The following is an 18,842-nucleotide window of genomic DNA, read 5'->3' as shown; positions in this document are numbered from 1 at the left end:
CAGGTCTAGGGAGTATGTTGGTTACTCTTTGTAGCAACCTTTTACAAATGGAGTTAACTAAAGAATAGAATCCTTTTGGGAGCAAAGAAATAATATTGGATAAAGAGTAGTAGAGCCCTAAACACAAAAGGTCAAAGATCACACATAAAGAATCCTTTATTCAGGACTATGTCATCTTGTGAAACTGGGTAGCCTAAGCCTTGTTTATGAGGAGTTCTGCTACCACAAGAGGCTGGTTCTCAAATCAAACCCATTTTCCATTTTTAGAATTCTTTTTTTTTTTTTTTTTTTTTTTTTTTTTGTCGGTCGTGGGTCTTGAACTCTGGGCCTGGGCGCTGTCCCTCAGCTCAAGGCGAGCGCTCTACCACTTGAGCTACAGCGCCACTTCTGGTTTTCTGGTGGTTTATTGGAGATAGGAGTCTCACGGTCTCTCCTGCCCGGGCTGGCTTTGAACCGCAATCCTCAGATCTCAGCCTCCTGAGTAGCTAGGATTACAGGCGTGAGCCACCAGCGCCCGGCCCATTTTTAGAATTCCTGAGTCAGGCCTTTAGTGCCTTGATCTTGTGGGATGGCATAAAGACTCTTAGGATGGTGATCTTCAGGAGCTGTTGCTTAAAAATAATTCAAAAGGGATTTGTACTTAGACAACACATTCAAATTGGGGAAATAAATCACAGAAGACTAGCATTATTTTCATTTAGCTGTAAAAGACTTTAAAAGATTTTTTTCCTAGACAGAATAAATCCATTAGAAATCTATAAAATTTGACATCTGTAAAAGAAATGATGAATAAACTTTTAAATAACTGATTTACGTGAGAATAAAGTTTCTTTTTTAATTAATTTCATTGTCAAAGTGACATATACAGAGGGTTACACTTACATATGCAAGGTAGTGAGTGCATTTCTTATCAAACTTGTTACCCCTCCCTCACTTTTTTCCTACTTTTCCCTCCCTTCAGAATTCCCCTCCCCCTCAGTTGTACAGTTCATTTCCAACATATTGTCTTGTGAGTAGTGCTGTTGCATTGGTTCACCCTTTGTCCTTTGTCTCACCATTTTGTTATTCCCCTTCCCTTCCCTAATTCAGATAAACTCATATACAATACCCAGAGTACCAAAATCAAATACAGTGACAGCAGGAGATAAACCACAGAGAAAAAAACACAAAAGAAAAAGGAAATAACATAGTACATTAAAAACAAGAAGAAGACAAACCTCTTGTTGCCATATCTTAGAATTTATTCACTTAGCATCATCTTATTGGTCTTATGTACATAGCTATTGAGCCTATTAAAGCTTCTATATTTTATAAGCTGCAGAATAATTTGACGTAGAATATTAAGTATTAAAAGTCCCATGATATCTGACTACATGTATGCTTACATTCTATAGGGTGATTTCATGTGACTATTTATCAGTATACGAAGAAGAAATCAATGATGGAAGGTGAGATAAAATGAGTCCATGATGTATATAATTATATAGATATGTATTTATGTTCATAGATACAATGTAAAGTTAGAATTGAAACTTTATATACAAATAGTCCATATACTTGTGTCTGTAAAAATAGTAATGGTTCACATTCAGAAACAGTAATAGACCTGCATAGGGGCATTTATTAAAAATTTATTTTCAAGTACCATGGCAATACAGGATCTTTGACACTGTGCTTAAATCCAAAAAGATCTGAATATAACTTCTTTCTGAATATCACTTCTTCTGAATATTTCTTCTTTAGATTAAATCAAGTAAGAAAGGAACAGGTCATGAGACACATGTTTCTTCTATATTTAGTAACAATCCTAAGAAAGTACAAACTTTCCTTTTAATGAGTCTGTTATAGAAAGGACCAGAGGACAAAAGTGTTTGGTTTGGAGCAAAACATGTAGATATGGAGCAAACAGAGGATCAACCATTAGATATTATGCATGTGTTCTTCATTACCCAGAGTTTTGTCACTATGTGAAGCTGGTACCCAAATCCTCAGTATGCAGAGGTCTGCCACCATGAAAGGCTGGCTTTCGGCCCCTGCCCCAGGTCTGGAGTCTGTTTAAATTGTATAAGAGAAGGAAAGGTATTTATGATGTTGGACATAAGGAATAACAGGTTCTGGAACTTAACTATCCAGAACTTAGATAGTATAGATGTGTACCTGTACAATACAATTGAATTGAGGGAAGCAACACAGTAAGTGTAGACTCTGCTTTAATTTGGATGTAAACACCTGAATAGAAAGGTAGAGTTATTAAGAAGTTAGCTGACCAAATGTGTCCATTCCAAATCCCTACAACTCACTTCTGTGGAAAATGGTTGACAAGTTTCAAAGTAATTGATTTGTATGAAACAAAGGTTCCAATAGTTTCTATGCTATATAATCATTTGAATCAGAGTTTGCAGTCTAGGAAGTCATGTGATATCTTACTATGTGCATTTAAAAATCCTACGCCCTTCTACCTATGCATTTTCAACAATACCTGGTGATGGGTCTACCAGTGGAATGTGAGCTATAAATAAGCCCACATTCTATATGGAAAGCTGAGAAGTTGAGATTGGGTGGAATGCAATTGGGCAGTCCAGATAGAAAAGTTCACTAGATCCATTCTCAATGAATGCACTGCAGTATGTGTTTGTTGTACAAGCTTTAAAATTATAAGCTTTAAAATGATAAACTACTATGTAGAATATACTTTTGTCTTTTGAATCGTGGTGGAAAGAACAAGCCGTGGAGGAAGTCTTCTTGCTCCTGATGATTGTTAGTTGAATAGTAATTATAACTAATTGGAACCCAAACTGACATGGTTTCTTTCTATATTCCTTCTAATCCTTTAGCAAGCTATCAACGAAAGCCAAGGAAATTCATCCAAGCGAAGCAACAATTAAAACGTAAGATAGAAATTAAAAATGCTATGTGTGTCTGTGTGAGTGTGTGTGTGTGTGTGTGTGTGTGCACGTGCAAGTAGACAATCAAATCACTGCAGTGGCATCCATGTAAACAGATTTCCCTTGATAATATTCTTAATATCTTCTCATGATGTACTCTTGTACTTTGATGTCTTTTAATTTAAAATAATGTAGCATGAGCAAGCTTCTGGGTCCAATCAAAACCACAAAGAAGGAGAAGGGAAAAGGGAAAAGAAAAGCGAAGATAGGAAGGAAGGAAGAAAAGGTAGAAGGTGTGGAGGAAGGAGAAGCAGGAAGAAGAGAAGAAGGGGGAAGGATGAAAGAGGGAAAGCATTATTATTGAGGGAGTCTTCTTATTCCTAGAGTTTGTCACTCTTAGTTACTGGATGTGGTCTTTCCTGGAGATACCAAGGGGGATTTTTTTTTTTAATTTAAAAAATTGTCCTTAGTTAGCTATACGAAGGAGTCTCAATTTAGTTAGTTTATTTGGAGCCAGTAGGGTATAGAAGAAAACAGGAAACAAAGCCTTTAACAGAAAACAATGAAGCTAAGAATCCTAGAAGTCTTTCTTCCCCAGCCTCAGTGCTGGAACCATGTGAAGTGGGTGCCCCAAGTCTAATCCCTTCAGCAGACTGGATGGAGCTCCTGGCTCACAACTGTGGTCTCTTGAACTGATAAGGGCAGAAAGGACAGTACTCAAGGTGAAGGCGAGGAAGGTGAGGGATTTAAGAATCAGGAATCTGGATGGATCAGGGGAACTGTACCTACAAACCGCAGCTGATTGAAAAGACAAATCAAAATCTTGCCACTAGGCCAGGCGCTGGTGGCTCACGCCTGTAATCCTAGCTACTCAGGAGGCTGAGATCTGAGGATGGCGGTTTAAAGCCAGCCCGGGCAGGAGAGACTGTGAGACTCCTATCTCCAATAAACCACCAGAAAACCGGAAGTGGCGCTGTAGCTCAAGTGGTAGAGCGCTCACCTTGAGCTGAAGAGCTGAGGGACAGCGCCCAGGCCCAGAGTTCAAGCCCCACGACTGACAAAAAAAAAAAAAAAAATCTTGCCACTGTCCTTTGATTCCATTGTGAGCAGTGCAGCATAAGGATTTACAGTTAATTCTTTTCATTAAAAATAAAAAGATTTAAGCCAGGTGCTGAAGGCTCCTGCCTATAATCCAAGCTATTCAGGAGGCTGAGATGTGAGGACTGCAGTTCAAAGTCAGCCCTGGTTGGAAAGTCCATAAGATTCTTATCTCAAATTAACTAGCAAAATGCCAGAAGTGGAGTGGTAGAGTTCAGGCCTTGATCTAAAAACTCAGGGACAGTGACCAGTTACTGAACTCAAGCACGAGAACTAGTAATGAGTGAAATAAATGAATGAATGAATTTTCATCTCTGTGAGGAACAAAGCTACAGCCATTCCAGTTAGTGATGCTTATTAGCTGTACATAAATTGTATCTAATTTTAACCTTAAAGTTAAGAATAAATCTTGTAGTATCTGACTTTATGTTTTTGAAATTTTTTAGAACTTCTTCTTAGGAGTTCATATCAGTGTCTGATGGTGCAGCTGCCAGCACAGATAAGACAAACATAAAGGACTATCAATTTTGAATTATAGACATACTTATTTATTATTTATGTACATATTCACATAAACATAGCACAATGAATTGGCCCCTACATGTTCATACAGATTTCTCTTTCTGTCACTGTTTTTCTCCTTCTGTGTCTCACTCACAATTTAGTGGTGCTCAGTTTGAATTTGGGGTGGTAGGTAAGAGGTCTACCATTGAGCCATGCCTTCAGCATATTTTACTTTAGGGATAAGGTCTTTTTTTTACATGTACCACTAGGCCTGCCTTATTGGATAAGATGGGATCTCAGAGACTGTTTGCCCTGTCTGGCTATAAATCATAATCTTTCTGCCTCCTGAGTAACTCTAAACATGGATTTGAGCCTGAATTTGAGCATGAATTTGAGCCTCCTTCCTTTTTTTTTGAGACAGATTATCACCATGTAGTCATGCTGCTCTGTCAAACCTCCAACCCCACTCTTCTGAATCCAAGGATTATAGACATCCCAGCTTTTACTCATTACATTTTGACAAGATTAAAATGACTATTCTAGAATATATGATATGCTGGTGTCCAAATGACAGGGTTACATATCGAGTTTTAAATATCATTCCGTTTTGAGGATAGAAAGAGTATTTAAAAGATGTACTTCACTCATAACCTGACATATGGACTTGAATCTTCTTGGTACACTACTTAACAAAAAAGATCAATTGACTTATAATAAGAATAGTTATAAATTACAAAGTCACATGGCTAAAAAAATTTATATCTGGAAACTGAAGTTAAATTTGAAATGTCAAATGAAAATACTGACACTGCTTTTAAATTCACTGGTAAAAGTCATGAAACTTTTATAGAAGCTAATCTTCATTAAAACATACAAGCTAAACAACTGATTTTGATATAAGTTAAGGCCAACATGCACATGAGCTGTGCAGAAATTGTAGCTCATTTGAATAGAATTTGATTAGTCTTATGGTGTCTGAGTATGTTTTTAAATGCTTTAAATGCTTTTTAATGTTTTTTAAAAAGTATTTTTAAATGCCTTCCTTATATGAATATTTATGTAGCAGTACCCTGTGACAGACTCCTTGACCAGACATGATACAAGTGTTTTATATATACACACATGTGACATGTGTATACAAATACCCACATACATACCTCAGTGTATGAGCCTATATACATATTCACAGATAAAAGAGACTAAAATGTAGAAATTTCTAAAATGTAGAAAGTTACCCAAAAAGGGCAAAACATGTTTGACCATTGTTTCTAGGTGGACATTATATGGGATAAGAATGACATGTGCCAACAAACTGAAGTTGAACTTTAATAAACTTCAATAGAGAATAGAGAGAGAGGGGGGAAGGGGAAGAAACAAGAGAGAAAAGAAAGTATAACTTTCTAGCAAAGACAAAACACACTAAAAGTGAAAAGATAGAAAAAGGTTTTCTAAGAAATGGAAATTAACCAGATGTAAATGTACTCACATCTGGCAAAGAAAATTTCAAAAATTATGAGATAACAGTCATTTCGTATTGACAAAGGATACCATCAAGAGGATATAAAAAAGATCAGTGCACCCAATTTCATACAACGAGCACTACTGTATATAGAAGCATAGATAGACCTCTTAATTATCTCGACCCCTGCAAAAAAATCAACAAGGAAACTTCATAATTAACTGACAACATGGAGCAAATGGAAGCAGACATCTGCAGTTACAGATTAAATATCAACCCAAGAAGCTTTCTCCAAAGTAAATAATATTTTAGGGCACAGAGGCAGTATTACTTTCTTTTTTCTTTCTTTTCTTCTCTCTATTACTGTATGGTAACTATATAAAGGAAGGCTTAACACATATAAGCAAAGGTTATATTCCTGTTTGTATCATGCCAGAATGGAACTAAACTAGAAATAGGCATCAAGATAAACTACAGAAAATGTTGAAATGCATGGAGATTGACCAAAATATTTTTGATTGATTTGTGGGTTATTGAAGAATTAAGATTCATCTATAAAATATGGTTACCCTTTAGATTTAGGTTCAGTAGGAAAGAACTGAACTCTAGTCATTGTTTAATGACATGTTAAATTTCTTATTTTAAATTCAATTTTTAAAGGTCAACAAATTTCTAAGATAAAGTATAGCTAATTAGAACTAAAAATCAAGTCTATAAAATCATAGTGTCTGACTATATGCTTTGTTTCTATCTTTTAGCATACTCTCATCTGATTCCACAATGGAATCTGTGGAAGAAGACAGAAGTAAATGGTGAGTAAATATACATGTGCTTTCACACACACACACACACACACACACAGGTGCATTTATATGTATATGTACATATATGTGTTTAAATATATACATATTTACACATGCATGAAAGCATATTTACAGAAAAAACAGATTGAGAATTCATTAGCAGTATTGGTGACAATGATACTATTTTTCTAAGGTCCTTTTGTTGTAATATCCATAGGTACCTTTCTATCTTAGTTGTCTGGAGAAAAAAAATTTCATAAGAATGCTTTTTACTCCTAAACTGTGATAGTAGCCAAAAATTCTAAGAGAGTATGGTAATGTCTGTATGAGGCAAGAGAGGAGGGAATTGTGTGTAACACCTGTGGGCAGGAAAAGTAGCACCCTCAGCAGAAATAATGGAGTTAATAGACCTGGCATCTGTCTCTCACCCACCAAAGCTCTGCCACCATGTGAGGCTGGTATCCCAAATGCAAACCCAGTATAATGGTGAATAGAGTCCCAGTCCTCCCCGCCATCCCCCCATCCAAGGCAGGGAAAAGACACCCATGAAGTGTGGAAAGTACAGGGTGGTGGAAGGACTTGTGAATGAGGAAATTCAAGAGGGAAAGGCTGATGGATACCTATACACTCAAGTTGAATTTCAAAATAAATTTAATCCAAAATGCTGTTACACATATTAGCCAGCTGCAGCAATAAAAAGTTGAACTTCAATTTTGATTCTTGATGCTGTTACAGTAGCACTTCAGAGGAGGCTTAAGATTATCTACACATCATAGGAGACTTAATTGTAGATAAAAGTTGTATACTACTTTGTAAATAGCTATTCAATGTACAAGTTTTTAGAGTTCAACCCCTTAGAAAATATAGAGTAATTGTATGTATTTTAAACAAAACATCTCTAAGTATTGTTATTTTTTATCCTAAACACTGACCTGAACAAAATGACCTCAGTAGTCTTTAACTCCTATGAGAGATTGGTGTATCTCATCTGGCAAAGAGTGTATTATCAGAGACTACTGACTGATACATGTAAACACACACACACACATATATATATATATATAGTATATAAATTAATACTTATGACATATAAAGTTTATGTATATGTACATATAGAGAGAGAAAGAGAAAGTGATTTTCACAATTAAGTCTTGGAAATAACCATGGGAAAAGGAGTTTTCTGGATAAAGAGTCTAAAATTCTTTCTTAAAAATTTTATACTTCAGATTTAGGGAATTTTTATTGTTCAGATCATTTTTCATGTCACTCTTCCATGTAACAAACTTCTAATGATATATTTTTGCCCTTGTTGGCAACTAAACAGTCCAAAATAGATGCTGCCACACACACACACACACACACACACACACACACACACACACACACACACACACACACACACACACACACACACACACACACACACACACACACACACACACACACACACACACACACACACACACACACACACACACACACACTGAGTAAATCAGTCTGATGTTGGAGGAAGAGAAGGAGCCATTGATGGATCGCTTGTCTTAGAAAAACAGGGCCATTACTGAGGCAAAAAGCAGAACTATGGAAAGATACCAAACGTATGGAGGTTATATACACCAGTGACTAATTGTACAAACCAGTACAACAAATCTACTCACAAATAGTTTTTGTAATTTAAAATTTGAAAAACATCATAGACAGTAATTTTAATACAAAAATTTTAATAGAAAAATTAGAATGTTATTCTCAATAATAGCCTTTCCTCATTTTTCCTAGACATCTTTGGATTCAGTTCTGTGAATTTTTGTTTGTGAGCAATTTTTACTTTCTTTTAAGTAATCTTATCTGGGAAACTTCCTAGTGCACTGATTCGATAGTTTTGCATGTGAACACTAACTATATTCTGAAAAATCACTAAACTGCAGATAGGCTGAAGAGACTTTTGCTTCTCACTACATTGGTTATTTAACCACTTACCAACTTGTGTCAGTGTTATAGAGAAGGTTTGTACAGTATTGGAGAATAGAAAAAGCTATTAATTATATGCATTGCTTTTGAATCCTGCTACTTTGCTGAAAGTCTTTATCACATCTAAGAGGTTTTTCTTGCTGGAATCTTTCTGGTCTTTTAGATATTGGATTCCAACATCTGTATAGGAATAATTAGATTTCCTCTATTCTGTTGGTATCCCTTCTTTTCTTTATCTTCCCTTACTACACTGGATAAGATAAGGAGCATTATTGTAAATGAGGACGGAAATAGGGACACCTCTGCCTCATTCCTGACAGTAGAAGAAATGGTTTCATTTTTTTCCGATTTCATACAATGTTAGCTACAGGCTTTTCACAGATAGTCTTTATTGTTTTGAGATGTATTCTTTCTATTCCTAGTTCTTTCAGGACTTCTATCATAAAAGTGATGTTAATTTTTGAGAAAAGCATTTTCTGCATCTGTTGAGATGGTTATGCTATTTTTGTCCATTCTCTTTATATTAACTTATTTGCATAATTTGAGCCATCTTTACATCACTGAAATGAAAAAGACAATGATCATAGTAGTGTATGACAATTTTATGTTGTTGAATTTGGTTTGTAAGTATTTTATTGAGAATATATGTGGCTACACTCATCAGGGACATTGGCCTGTAACTTTTTTCTTGTGTCTTTACTTAGTTTTGGTATCTGATGATATTGTCTCATAGAATGAGCTTGGTAGCATTCTTTCCCTTTCTAGATAGTTTAAGAAACATTAAAATTAGTTCTTTAAAGCTCTGAGAAAACTCAGTAGTGAATCTGTTTGGTCCTGGACTGTCTTTCTTGTCAGACTCTGTTACAGTTTTAATTTCATAGCTTATTACAGATCTGTTTAGGTGTTTTGTATCCTATTGATTTTAATAGGCCATATGCATTTACAATTTACCTGGGTTCTTTTTTTTTGCAGATTTTTCAGTTTATTAGAATATAGAGAATATAGATTCTTATGTTTTCTCTGAAGCTTATTTTTGGTGGTTGTTAGGCTTGGCTAACGTTGCCAATCCTGTTTGTTTAAATGACCCTACTGTTCATTTTATTGAGTCTTTATATTGTTCTTTTGGTGTTAATTTTATTAATTCTTTCCTGATGCTTATTATTTCTTTCCACCTATTTTGTTTGGTATCCCGTCTTGAATTTCAAGAGCTTGAGATGCATCATTAAGTTATTTTTTGAGATTTCTCTTGAGTTTTTTCAATGTAACTATTCAAAACTGTGAACTTCCTTTTTAGCACTGTCTTTGCTCTACCCTAAAGGTTGTAGTAAACTTTGTTCCCTTTTATTTGATTTAAGAAATGTTGTGGGCTGGGAAGAGCGCAGGTACATGGCTCAAATGCTTTGAGTTGCTACATGTTGAAGTAGCTGTCTGTTGCTTCCAAATAGGAACATAACTTTTTCTGTCTACAAGGCTAATAAGTCACAATCTTTATCCTGTAAACTGTACAGACAGCTTTATATAGGCGCTCTTTAACAATAACCAGAAGAGAGACTGGAGGGGCCAGAGCTACCTCCAAGTCTCTCCTCTGTGCCTCCATGAGCCTGTCACATATGGTTCTGTATTGTCACCCTGTTTATATTTATTATAACACTTCTTTGTTTCCCAGAGACTCAACTGGTGTGTGCGATCAGAGAGGGCTTATAGTGAGGGACTAGAATTCCTGGGGGAGATAATTCACCTCTTGGGCCAGCTGGGTCCCTGATCCATCGCCTTAGCATGCGAAGCCAGGATAACGATAGTAGGAAATAGGCAGTAGGCAGTAGGAGAGAGGAGATGTAGGGGAAGTAGGCAGTAGAGAGAAGATGTAGGGAAGATTAGAATTGGAAATTCCCTGTATCTCAAGTTAACAGTATTCTTCCATGAGCAGCTTTGCCACTGCCTCTGTTCTTCTCATTTCACAGTCTTGGGCACAGGCTATAAGGGCATTGTCTTGGAGTTTGTTCCACTCGGAGTGGAATTTTGATCCCTTGTTGGAAGCCTCAGCAGGGTAATGGTGCATTGTTTCCAGCTATGTGATAAAATAGTCATTACTTCCCAGTCATTATACAGGCTCTCCCTCTTTGGATTAATGGGAAAAGCCCAGTCTTTAGGGTGTTTTGATTTGAAATAGGTTTTACTAGAACATCTTACCTGTAAGGTTCACTTGCAACCCTAAGTGGAAACCTTTACATACTAGACATCGGTCTCAAGAGATGACGATTAAAAGACAAAGACCCATTGACTGCCCATGTCCATCTCTGATGTCTCTGATTTCATTGCTGTGGGGAACAGGTCTGGCTAAGGTATGATGACAATTTGTTCATGGAAGAACTGACATCTGAAAGCAGCTCCCTTCTACCACATGTACACTAGTTGAGGCTTCAAGTCTAATTCTACCATAGTGTCAGAGTTAGAACTGTATGCCCAAGGGAAATATTATTGTTTTCCACATATATTATGGCTATGAAAGTGAAAACACATGAAACAGAAATGTTAAGATTTCAGATATTAGTAAAAACATCATTTTGTTATAAAACTGCTCAAGAATTTCCTTTTAAATGGATACTTACATCTAAATTGATTCTTATAGAGGCCTTTGCTTTTCAGTTAAACTCATCTGTGTTAGAGAAACAATATGTGATTGATTTCATTTTTATTTTTACAACAGTGATCCCAAGAAGATTTTACGTTTCATTATGACATCCCTACCTTTTCGGTATGTGAGATTCTAGAAATACAAGCAATGAAATAATGTGTATGTCATTTAGTATCAATATTTGTAATGGCAATGCATCTGAAAAAGTCAAAATGGAACCAAAAGAATTTTCACTGTCAAGGTGTTGCAAAATACTCCATTTGTTTCTTCTTAATAGAATCTTATTTTGAAAAATTGGCTTAAGGTAGACATTTAAACTTGCAAAAAAGTGACATTTGTCTAAGTAATAGTATATTGACACACATTTTCTATTTATGCAAATAAAAATAATAAAGTAGGCATTAAAGGTTTTGAAAGCATGGAGTGCATTCTATCAAGCACCTTATACACGTAAATTACTCAATTCTGGAGACATGTTACTTAGGCTACTTCTCTACATGAGAGAATGGTTTATACTATGACTCATAGTAAACTTTAATAATATTTTTTTTTTTTTTTGTCAGTCGTGGGGCTTGAACTCTGGGCCTGGGCGCTGTCCCTCAGCTCTTCAGCTCAAGGCGAGCGCTCTACCACTTGAGCTACAGCGCCACTTCCGCTTTTCTGGTGGTTTATTGGAGATAGGAGTCTCACGGTCTTTCCTGCCCGGGCTGGCTTTGAACCGGGATCCTCAGATCTCAGCCTCCTGAGTAGCTAGGATTACAGGCGTGAGCCACCAGCGCCCGGCTTTAATAATATTTTGAGTTACAATGTAACAAAATACTTCAAAATCTATTCAATTTATCTTTATAAAAGAAAAATCTTTCCAGTCAAAGTGGACCTGGTGTTTTAGTAGTATTGGGGCCCTTGTGCTTGTTGCGCAGGCACACCCAGCTTGTGTTCTGATGTACCTACATAATTGGTTTGGTGGGAATGTCATTCACTTCTGTTGGGTAAAAATGGAGTCATATTTTGAGATTCTACTACACTATAATTTTTCCTACCACTGACATTTTCATATCTGATGAAAGGCTTTAATGAATGTTTTACTAAGAAGAAAAACCCTCATTGTCTTTATTTCAGAATTCTTGGAATTTTGCTGTTTTTAATTGACCTAGTTTTCACGGTTGTAGATATTTTAGTTCCTCAGAGCGAAGATTATATTCCATTCCAATACAGAGTGACATCATTAGGAATTAGCCTATTTTTCCTTATTGAAGTTCTCCTTCAAATATACGCAGACGGGTAAGTTTTATTCTTTTTTTGAGCCTAAGTCCACATTGTGCTGTTATGAGAAGTGTGCTAACCTCCTGAGCCAACTAGCTCAAGCCCTTTTTTTCTTTAATCATGTACATTAAACTCCTCTTAAACTCTCTATTAAACAACTTGCTTTACCTCTACAAAAAAAGGGGGGAGCCTAAGATAATGAGCATGTCAACACAACCAGATGTGTAACTCTTCATCAAAATAATTCTTGAAACCAGGCACCGGTGGCTCATGCCTGTAAACCTAGGACTCAGGAGGCTGAGATCTGAGATTCACAGTTCAAAGCCAGCCCAGGCAGAAAACCAATAAATCACTAGAAAACCAAAGTGCTTCTGTGGCTCAAGCAGTAGAGTGCTCACCTTGAGCTGAAGAGTGCAGGGACAGCACTCAAGCCCAGAGTTCAAGCCCCATGACCTACCAATAATAATAATAATAATAATAATAATTCTTGAAGTTATGGGCCACAGATAAAGGTCAGTCCAAACCCAATTTTTCATTGACTGGCTTAAATTACTTTTATATTACAGCTGACACTCCCACAATGTATTCTTAGAATACATCCACTGCTTACAGGGATTTCAGAAAAGGGCTTGGCAGAGTATGGGAAGGGATGGGAAGGGGAAACAAAGAGGAGGCGACAATGCTTGAAAAGAAAAGTACTCGTTATCTTGCTCATATAATTGTAACTCCTCTGTACAATAATATATATAATAAAATATATATATATATAATAATATATATATATAATAAAATATATATGTAATAAAAAAGAAGTAAAAAATAGAAAAGGGCTAGGCAATTAATGTGTTGACATATATGCTAAGAAGAGGAACATGTATGTGAAGTCTAAATATTAGTACTTTGATTATGACTTGAATCTCAACTAAGATTTGATGGTATGGGCTGGGAAGGTGGCTCAGTGGTAGAGCACTTGCCTTGCATACATGAGACCCTGGGTTTGATTCCTCAGCACCACATAAGCAAAAAAGAAAAAAGCCAGAAGTGGCGCTGTGGCTCAAGTGGTAGAGCACTAGCCTTGAGCTGAAGAGCCGAGGGACAGCGCCCAGGCCCAGAGTTCAAGCCCCACGACTGGACCCCCCCCCCAAAAAAAAAAAGATTTGGTGGTATATGAAATACTAGATACTAGATCATAAATAGTCATGCTTTCAAATGGTCATTCAAACAAAAAGTTTTGATGAGGTCTGGAGGTGATGTGAGGAATGCTTATCTCATTAGTGAAATGTGGTAGGAAGAAAGTGATATTTTTTCCTTTTCATCTTGCTGGTTTTCTGAGAAGGTGGGTGGGTCAGACAAGCCTTACAGCTGGGCTGCTATGGGAGTCAGGAACTGGATCTCCTGGCCTCCCTTTCTCCAGAGCACTTCAGGCAGTTTGTGTTCTTTCCTGATGACTTTTTATCCTCCTTCTTTTGAGCTTAGGAGAGTTTACTGCTAGGTTAGTGAGAGCCTGAAAAAGGTTTTCCTTTCCCAAAAGCCTAGTCCTCACCTCTGCAGAAGCCAATGTTGGAAAGGAGCATGTGGTGGATAGAAGTCTGTCTTTGTCCCAGGAAGGAATCAGCAGCCCCTTGGGATTCCAGTGTGGGTTCAAAATAGCACTTCCTACCCCTCTCATAAGCTCCTCGTACATTCTTAGTCCATTTCTCTAAGGATGTGACCTACTGAGCTGCTTGTTTAAGAGCTATACACTACCACTTTTCTTCTCCCATCTACATTGGAGAAGGCAGTGCATGCCTCTTGCCAAGCAGTTTGGTTATATCTCTTATTTACTAAGTTTAAATTGCTGTCTTAATCTGCAAATATGTAATTTTGCACATGTGATAGATACAAATATTAAATAGTAAAGTTAATAAAATTTGTTTAAATTAGTTCTAAAGTTAATTTAATATATAGTAAGTGTAAATTTACTACTTGAGAACTTTCCTTAATACTGTATTTTCCCCTAGTCTAGTCTAGACAATGCATTTTAAATAATCCATTAAAGTACAATTTCAAATAACTTGTGCTCCTCTTGAAGGTAATCATTTTTATTATCTTTTACAGGAAAAAGCATTATTTTTCTGATACATTTAACATCCTAGACACACTGATCGTTGGTGTCACTTTCTGCATTGATATTATATATATGTTTCTGGATTTAAAAATTTTTAAAGACATGTCACGGTATGAAATATGACCTATCTGTAGTTTTCTTTTATCCATTCTTTTATTTTTTTCATATTCTATGGCTTGAATCTTGTATAGTGAACTGATGCTGTTTAGTTTCTGTACCAAATAAGCTTTTCGAAGATAAAATATTTAGGAATGGTGACATGGGTTGATTAATAAAGTGCTTATTTAGCAAGTACAAAGACCTAAGTTCAAATCCCAGTACCACAAAAAAGAAGAAAGAAAAAATGAAAATATTGTTACATTCTCATATCTTGAACACTACAAGATGATGGCCTTTAAGGCCAGTAAAAAGTATATATATTTACATACCCTTACTTGGATACAGGAAATGGAACATCTAATGAAGAAATTTTAATTTTGTAATATTTTGAACTTCTCCCTAAATCTCCATTTGAAGTCCTACCAATCTAGGTTTTTTCCTATAATCATAACAGTATTGAGCCTGTGTAAAGTCTGAGTGACTCCAGTCATAATTCTCTAAAAAAAACCAGCAAATAGAAACCAAGAAAGTGACATGCACTACAACCCAGTGGAAAAATTTTGCAATGTCATTTTGGTTGAAATGGAGAATGTTAAGGCAAAGTTAAAGCAGTAAAGGATTAGAAAGTATAATGTGTTTGAAGGCTTTGTGTCTGTGTATGTGTGTCTCTATCTCTGTCTATATCTCTATCTCCAAATGAATGTAGATGCTAGGGGCTTTTAGGTGCATTTATTAGAAGTCAAATAAGTAGATTCTTCCTTACCTTCATTTCCCAGGGCTTGTTTGGTTCCCAAGTAAATGTATAATGTGGTAGACTTTTGGAGCTTGAAAATCACCCTAGTCAATATAGTCCTCCAATAGGCAACCTTACCCTCACTTGAGAACTTGCTATCATGCAAGAAAACACCTCAGGCTCCCCCTAGACTTGCAACTTGTGTTTAACAACTTTGTCCAGATGACTTGTTTTTACATATCTACACCAGCAGTTCTCTGCTATGGTGTTTCTGATGGGAGGAGAATCACTAGCCAGTAAGTTTGGGAGGTAGTCTAGTCTGTTGCCTGCCTGATAAGCCCATAGTGGATATAGTGAACCTCTGTTACCAAAAAGAGTAACACCCATGGACAAAACCCTGTTCATTTGGGGAGCAAATGAAAAGTACTGCCCTGAAACCAAAATGTTTAGTCTACCGATTCTAATAAACTTATATTTCTCAACCTTATCATTATTGACATTTTAGATTAGATAATTATTTACTGGGGCAAGGTGGAAGGAAGGAACATTCTAAAATTCTCTCAGAATACCCATTCTTTGTGGGGTGTCTAGAAGCATTTCTAGTCTCCATCACTAGATCTGACTGTGACATCCAAAAGTATATCCACATGTTACCAAATACCTTCTGGGGTTAGGGGTATAGCTGACAGATAGAACATTAGTGCAGCATGCACAAGGCCCTGGGGTTGAAGGTTTAGTATACCCACTATACATTTTAATATCCACACTGATAAATTATTTTATTTTTGAACCAAAAAGGATATTTTCAAATTTATCTCAAATTTATTTATAAATTTAGAGTGATAGCAATCTTGCGACCTCTGCAGCTCATCACGCTTTTAAGACTGCTTCATCTAGTAAATCAGAGGAGACACCTTGAAGAAGATACTAGAAGAAGGCTGGTAAGTGGATAAAGCATGTTTTATCGTACCATGAAATACTTGCAGGAGTTGTAGATAGCAATATAAATTCTTTGTGTTTGATTTATATTTATAATATTTATTTATTTACTATATATATTTTCTTTTTTCAACTCCCAGATCTCAGGAGATACAGAAAGATACAGCAACTTACCCTAAACTTGACCTACATTACTGGTTTGTGAAACTTAACTGTTGATTTACTATATTAATTACAGTTCTGGGTTTTGACGCTAACCTTAATTTCACATTTTCCTGGTGTGTAATATTCTTTTTGGTTTTTCCAAACCAAAGTATGTGTATCTAAGTCACATTGATTTGTTTTTGTTTTGTTTCTTTTTTGTGGTACTGGGAATGAACTCAGACCCTCGTGCTTGTTAGGGACGTGCTCTACCATTTGAGCCACACCACTAGCCCCTTTTTGTTGGCTATTTTCAAGATAGGATCTTGCTTTACGCCCCAGCTGTCCTGGGCTACAGTTCTTCTACTTGTGCTTACCCACGTCACTGGGGATGATGGGGGTATACCACTGCATTAAGCCATGAATTGAGATGAAGTCTTGCCATGGTCCCCTAACCTATGCCACCTAGGTTCCCTAGCTAGGTTCTCAAGGTTGAGCTACCATGCCCAGCTTTTCTTTTTCTCTTTCTACTTATCTGTCTTTCTTATTTGCTTTCTTCCTTTTTAATTATTTCTCCTTACTACCTCCCCTTCTTTCTTTTCTTCTTTCCTCCTCCTCCCTTCCTTCTCTTTCCTCTGTCCCTCCATCCTACTTCTGCTTTTTATCTCCCTTTCTCTCTCTCTGTCTTGCTTGCTTGCTTGCTTGCTTTTTCCTTGCTTTCTTGCTTACTCTCCCACCATAATCTTTGAAAGTACTCTATCTGTGATGGCATATGCTGTATGTTAGGTTAACATATGGATAGATTACCTTTGGTAATCTCATATCATTTCAAATGAAGACTTGTTGGCTGGGATGGATTTTTCAGGTGGCTCCATTGGAATTTCATTTAGACTTAATTTGGTTTGGGTAAATATCTCAAGGATCCAAGAAAGACCTTTTATCTTCCTAAAACCTAGAGAATGAGGTCACTACTCTGTAGGTTTCAAGTTTTCTGAGCCAAGAGGACTAGAAAGCACTAAGCACCAATTAAACCCTAAAGAACACCATGCCAAAGAAAGGTTGGACAAATGGGATTGCTTAAGGTTGCAGAGCTTCTGCTAGCAAGATCAATAGAAAGCCCACCGATTGGGAGAAGATCTTTACTAGCCATACAACGGACAAGGGTCTCATATCTAAAATATACTTGGAACTCAAAAAATTAAACCACCCAACAACAAATCCTCAAAGAAACAACTGCCCAATAAATAAGTGGGCGAAAGACTTAAAGAGAAGCTTCTCTGAAGAAGAAAGAAGGATGGCCAATAGACACATGAAGAAATGTTCAACATCCCTAGCCATAAAAGAAATGCAAATCAAAACAACATTGAGATATCACCTCACTCCAGTTAGAACAGCAAAAATCAAGAACTCTAACAACAACAGATGCTGGAGGGGATGTGGACAGAAAGGAACCTTACTTCATTGTTGGTGGGAATGTAAACTTGTTCAACTACTTTGGAAAGCAGTATGGAGGTTCCTCAAAAGACTTCACATAGATCTCCCCTATGATCCAGCAATTCCACTTTTGGGCATTTACCCAAATGTATACAAACAAGACCACACTAAAGCTACTAGCACAACTATGTTTATTGCAGCATTATTTACCATAGCTAAGATATGGAACCAACCCAGAAGCCCCTCAGTAGATGAATGGATCAAGAAAATGTGGTATATATACACAATGGAATTCTATGCCTCCATCAGAAAGAATGACATTTCCCCATTTGTTAGGAAATGGAAAGGCTTGGAAAAAATTATATTAAGTGAAGTAAGCCAGGCCCAAAGAAACATAGGTCCCATGGTTTCCCTTATTTGCAATATCTAGTATAGGTATGAGTCAAGCGGAAAAGGTCAGATAATGTGATGTTAGGAAAACGAACCCTTAAATATGTATTTTAATGTTTTCGTTTCTTTCATGCATGTGTTTCTAACGCATTTATAAGATTATTTGTTGCTTTGTATGTCCCTCTCCCACAGTGTAACCCCCGCTTTCACTTTATCTGATGTCAGTATAACATGTGGAGGAGATGGGGACAAACAAGTCGTTTAAGGATTCAGGTGGACCTGTTGCAACAAGGAGAATTACAAAATGTCATGTCAAAGCAAGCTTTACAATGTCGGTGTGGGGGGGGGGAGGGGGGTATGATTGGGTGGGGGGGAGGGGGGAGG

The 18,842-nt window shown here is 36.7% G+C and overlaps 1 protein-coding gene and 1 long non-coding RNA gene across 5 annotated transcripts in view; one reads left to right on the top strand and one right to left on the bottom strand.

Moving 5' to 3' along the window:
- Positions 1 to 18,794, top strand: part of LOC138814098 (uncharacterized) — a 95,088-nt gene extending 76,294 nt beyond the window's left edge. For 3 of the 4 annotated variants that reach the window (XM_070002958.1, XM_070002957.1, XM_070002956.1), the window contains 9 exons: positions 1,395 to 1,448; positions 2,835 to 2,888; positions 6,705 to 6,758; positions 11,425 to 11,472; positions 12,472 to 12,633; positions 14,713 to 14,832; positions 16,393 to 16,495; positions 16,634 to 16,690; positions 18,651 to 18,794. In XM_070002958.1, the coding sequence (XP_069859059.1) occupies positions 1,395 to 1,448; positions 2,835 to 2,888; positions 6,705 to 6,758; positions 11,425 to 11,472; positions 12,472 to 12,633; positions 14,713 to 14,832; positions 16,393 to 16,495; positions 16,634 to 16,672 (634 nt within the window). In that variant the 3' untranslated portion in view covers positions 16,673 to 16,690; positions 18,651 to 18,794. Of the gene's footprint in view, positions 1 to 1,394; positions 1,449 to 2,834; positions 2,889 to 6,704; positions 6,759 to 11,424; positions 11,473 to 12,471; positions 12,634 to 14,712; positions 14,833 to 16,392; positions 16,496 to 16,633; positions 16,691 to 18,650 lie in introns of those variants that run through there. The other variant, XM_070002959.1, reaches the window with a different exon arrangement.
- Positions 316 to 15,991, bottom strand: LOC138814099 (uncharacterized). Its single transcript, XR_011367903.1, has 3 exons — positions 15,585 to 15,991; positions 11,327 to 11,373; positions 316 to 611 (listed from the first exon to the last, which is right to left on the bottom strand). It is a non-coding gene; the product is annotated as an uncharacterized lncRNA (long non-coding RNA).
- Positions 18,795 to 18,842: the final 48 nt, after the last annotated feature.

This window comes from Dipodomys merriami, unplaced genomic scaffold, assembly GCF_024711535.1.
Source record: "Dipodomys merriami isolate MVZ:Mamm:240054 unplaced genomic scaffold, mDipMer1.0.p SCAF_6, whole genome shotgun sequence".
NCBI classification, from domain to species: domain Eukaryota; kingdom Metazoa; phylum Chordata; class Mammalia; order Rodentia; family Heteromyidae; genus Dipodomys; species Dipodomys merriami.
Note: the sequence above shows the minus strand (reverse complement) of the source record. Positions and strands in the feature narration are given on the sequence as shown.